Source organism: Fukomys damarensis, unplaced genomic scaffold (genome assembly GCF_012274545.1).
Source record: "Fukomys damarensis isolate Sample0158 unplaced genomic scaffold, DMR_v1.0_HiC HiC_scaffold_1, whole genome shotgun sequence".
NCBI classification, from domain to species: Eukaryota; Metazoa; Chordata; class Mammalia; order Rodentia; family Bathyergidae; genus Fukomys; species Fukomys damarensis.
In genome coordinates, this window is record NW_022900913.1 from 40,708,949 (window position 1) to 40,713,624 (window position 4,676).

The window sequence follows — 4,676 nt, forward strand, 5'->3', positions numbered from 1 at the left end:
TTGAAAATAATTTTTTTTTTTTTTTTTTTTTTTTTTTTTTTTTACAAATTACTTGGATTTAAAATATATCTCAACTAGTCCTCAGTGTGACAGTAGTGGTGAAGAGTATTGACTTAGGCAACTGGTAAATAAAGGTTTTGCCTCTAAAGTCCAAACATCCCCATGTCTCCATTTATCTGTAAATCAGGACTTCGAAGAGTATCTAGCTCAGGAGCTGTATTAAATAAAAGGAAAAAGTACAGTGAGCTGATAAACCCAGAGCCAGGCCATAAAATGTCTTCAATAAATGCTGATAGACCTGTTGAAAATCTGGTTATGTGGGATTATTTCCACCTAGGTAATTTGGAAACTGAGATGGAGCCACTGGAGCAGAAACAGCTGCATAAACCACCAGCCAGTCCACTGGTCAGAAGCCCACATGAGGCATCCTTGCCCTTGAGACCCCCACTTCTTCCCTAACCTCCAGACCCTGTCCCCACCCCACGATTCTTGACCACCAGGCCAGTGTCCTACTTGGTTATTCTCCACGAGAGCATCCCCCAACGCCCTCTGATTCTGGTTGGCCACCTCCTTCCAGTACTGCTCCAGCAGTGGAGGTGGCTCCTCCGGAGGGCACAGTGGCGGTGACTGCAGGGCTTTCAGGTCTAGCGACGGGGAGAGGCCAGGTCCAAAATTCGATACAGATACATCGATGCAAGGAGAGAAGGGGAAGTCACTGTCCACCAGGGGAGGTGATATCAAAGAGGATGAGTCTGGGGAAGAACAAGAGCTGGATTTGCTGCCTCAGACTCATGCCCAGCTAGCTACAGGAGCAAAATACCACACGAGGTGTAGCAGCTTATGTGAAGATGTATTCACGTATGTGAAGTAAGGATGGGACCCTGCATTCCACAAAGCCTACCACTGTCAGGCCCTTCTTCATGCTCTGTACCAACAAAGCAAGTGTTCCACATTCACCTGCTGGGCATCAGTTGAATTGAACAAACCTGCCTGGGTCTAAAATTCACACATGCCTTCCCTCCTCTCCACACTCAACCTCTTACTTAGCCACATCAAGAATATCCCTAGATCCCTCTCTCAGAATTCACAAGAACAAACCAAGAAAGTTCTATAGACCCAGTGATTCGACTCCACTGGAGAGAGGAGGGTATCCTAAATATGGAATAGTCGTGCCATTTGGTGAGATTCTGGCAAGTCATTGACAGGTGGCCATGTTACAACCTTCACGACCACGAAATCTGAACTAGTCTGATTCAAGGGTGGGTGACTACCCCACGTCCCAGTTATCTAACTGCAAAGAGACTGCACTTGCCTGCAATGAGATCATCCACTGTGTCTCTGAAATTCTGCAGATCAAAGCCTTCTGTTTGCAAGGAATGGTCCTAAAATAAACCAGGGTGTAGAAAGGGTCAGCATAGTCCTCGGTGGATAGGCGTCCTTCTACTTTCCGCAGAGGGTCTGCACTCATTTGCATTCGCGGCCAAGTCGAATACCTGAAAACCCAAGCCCCATCTGGCACAAGGAGCCCATGGGCTTGCACTGCGTTGGTGGAGGCAGTCCTACAAAGTCCAGACCAATCCGCTAGGGGGCAGCCCGCCCATCGCACCGGGAGCGCACTGTGCACAGCCGTCCTTTCGCGGGCGGTGTGGGAATTTCCAATCTGCCCTTGGACAGCCCGCACCACATCAATGACTCGCACCAGACAACCAGCTTCCTCCGTTGTGGTTCTCTGTGTATCCTCAAACCTCAAATCTAACTTACCGCCAACTAGTCGAGAAGTCGCTGCTTTAAGTATGGACCTCAGTTTGAGCACTGGGTCTTTTCTTCCAAGACTCAACAGCGTGCAGAGTCCTCCAGCCTGATCAGTTGAAACTCCGCTTCCCCCCTTCCCGAAAAGGCTGTGGCCGCCTCCCTTAACCACTCACCTCCTGCCCGCAGGAAGGAAAGAGAAGGGTGGACCATAATTGGAGGTGCCGGGGGTGCTACAGAAATTGCTTTTGTTCAACACTCAGCAGATCTGACCTCTGCTGCTCTTTTCAATTTCCCACATAGTTGGAGTTGACTTCCCTTTTAGTCGATGTACCTCCACCTTCTCAACCTGGATACTTTCTTGGTCTCCCACAGGCGTCTGGGTGTGTGAAGGAGAAGCAGACTCTAAAGGATGGAGGGTACCTATTCCCTTCATTCATAGGCATTTCAAGCAGACAAAATTTTCTTTTTTAGTTTCTCAGTTAATCCTCACACCAGTGTGGGTAGCAGTCAGGGCCCAGGAAGTGCTCCCTCTTCTATGGGGAAATCTGAAGCTCAGAGAGGCTCAGTTATCCAAAGTTGCCGAGCTCCTGCCCTGGAACACTTGTGCCTATTTCCGTGTTCTTTTCTCTACTTGCCATTACCTCTCCTTTTTAGGAATGCCTGGCTTCCACTGAAGAAGGCACTAGTAAGGAGAAAGTAGTCTCCATGACCATGGTAGGAGGGGTTGCTAAAGATTCCACTCTAGATCTGTGCCTTGGTGTTAAAGCTGCTGGTCTCCCCAAAGCCTTTCTTTAGTAGTTACACACTGTGGGAAGAAGAACTTATTTTGACACTGGTTTCAAATTATCAGTTTCTATCAGGGAGAAAAGAGTCAAGGCCAGAAGCCTCAGGCCAGTTCCAACATTGAGGCTACGCAGAAGGGGATAAGGAGCTGAGAGTGGAAGGATTGAGGAAAATAGGCAAATCCTGAAGCATCTGTTCTGCCCTGGTTGAAGGAGTCAGAAATGACACTCATTCTTCAAAAGGCTGAAAAGTCTCCACCTGAGTCCAGATGGGAGAAGAAGAATCCTTCCCATGAGGAGACTGGAGTCCAGCTCAGGAACTGGGGCCCAGAAAATGCTTCCTCCTACACTATTTTAAGTTTTTGCCTATGCTGGACCTCTAACACTAATGCACTCACCCTCTGTCCACCATCCCCAGTAGAAAATGTGACCCAAGGGTGATCCAGACCGGAGATTTATTAGCGGTCACTATGTCCCTGTACCAGCTTTGTCTTTCCAGTTAGAAATCCTGGACCTTTTGGTCCATCTGGTGCAAGCACTATCCTTGAAATTTTTAATCATGCTTCCCTAATTAGATAAATCTGGAATTCCTCTAATTACAAGAAAAGCTACACAGAACATGATGTCAAATTTAAATTCAGTATACTTAAGTGAAAAATTCAGCAAGAGTATGCCTGGTTTTTGTTACTTGCAGAATAAATACGTTTGGGTAAGGGAGTGACCTTAGGTCTGGATCTGGGTGAAAGATGCTGACTTCTCTTATTTGAGCATTCAGATCTAAAAGAATTAAATGGACTCTTCCAAGCAATCCCCAATCCTTTCTCCTTCCTTAACAATGTCTGATTTCAGTGGCTGCTTACCCTGATTTCTCCTGAGCTCTTTCCCAAGGCTTTGTGAGGCCCTTGGTGAAGGACTGAGAAGAGCTTTGCTCTACCACCACTCCCAGCTCTGGGAGGTGGTCACATCTGGTGAGTGCTCTATTGAGCCTGTCCCAGTACCTGTGGTCAGGAAGTTGGAATGGGCTCTCTTCCTGTGGGTTACATCTGGCTAAGCACACGTGTACTTCTGGGTACTTGAACCAGGCTTCTTACCTCCCAGACAACTTGGAGAGATTCGGTCTTCTACCTGGAAAGAGTCAGCCCCCGCAAGTGGTAGAAGTGGGAAGGAAGACAGATTTTAGGGGAGAAGAAAAAAGTCAAATGCCTCTTTGCACCATGATGGCAAGTGAACAGAGATTTTGATGGGAGTGAGGAGGACTTTTTAGAAGTGCCTGACTGCCGAAGGGCCCTCACTGCAGAGAGACATGTTTTTTGTTGATTTCTTCTCAAGTCCTTTGTCCTCCTTCCCACTTCCCCAAATACAAATTCTTTCACGTTAAATTGCACCCCCAGGCCTTTTTCATTTTTTATTTTGAGACAAATTGCCCAGGCTGGACTTGAACTTGTGATCCTCTCGCTCAGCCTCCAGTGGTGTTGGGATTACAAGTGTGCACAACCCCAGTCATTCACCCACTTCCATGCCCCTTGAATACCCAGAGAATGAAAATTCTTAGTGAATGGCCAGGAAGAGGGTGTTGGGAGAACAGACAGGGCATGTATCCCGTGCGAAGGCACCCAGTGTACAACTTCGCTGGCACTCATCCACCTGGTCCCTCAGTGTTTACATCTCCGCGAGGTCTTGTCACAGCTCCCTGGTATACATGGGGAGCCTTACATTGTAAAAAGCAGCCCAGAAGAAATAGTTCCAGATACATGGCCTTCATAAGGTACCAGGAGGAGGAAGTTCGGTTCTGAGAGGCTCAGGTTCGGCAAGCCGCCTCCCCCCATTCGCTGAATGTGCTCAGGCCCCAGATAAGCCTTTTCGAAAATAAACCCACTGCTTCCCAGTGGCGTTTGTGTTAGGAAAGGCCTCGAGGCTCCGGGGGAAGAGGTACCTGCGAGGCGGCCGGGTCACCAATAGGCGGCGCGACGGACCCGAGGAGCGAGGAGCAATCGGCGAGGTCCTGCAGGTCTATGGTGGTGAGGGCTGCACGGGGAGACCGGAAGATACGCGCCGAAAGGACCCTCAGCCTCTCCGCCGAGCTGGCCGCTGGAGCCCTCGCAAGGACTTCGCAGCCCAGGGAGGGAAGCTCCCGGCTGAGCG

The 4,676-nt window shown here is 48.9% G+C and overlaps 1 protein-coding gene across 1 annotated transcript in view; it reads right to left on the minus strand.

Annotated features, from left to right (window-relative positions):
• The window catches only part of Mcidas (multiciliate differentiation and DNA synthesis associated cell cycle protein), a gene marked incomplete at its 5' end in the record, with an annotated part of 6,036 nt that overhangs the window by 1,063 nt on the left and 297 nt on the right, over nucleotides 1-4,676 (minus strand). Inside the window, 3 exons of the mRNA XM_033761938.1 lie at nucleotides 514-752; nucleotides 1,313-1,382; nucleotides 4,468-4,630. Coding sequence (XP_033617829.1) covers nucleotides 514-752; nucleotides 1,313-1,382; nucleotides 4,468-4,630 — 472 coding nt within the window. The remainder of the gene's footprint in view (nucleotides 1-513; nucleotides 753-1,312; nucleotides 1,383-4,467; nucleotides 4,631-4,676) is intronic.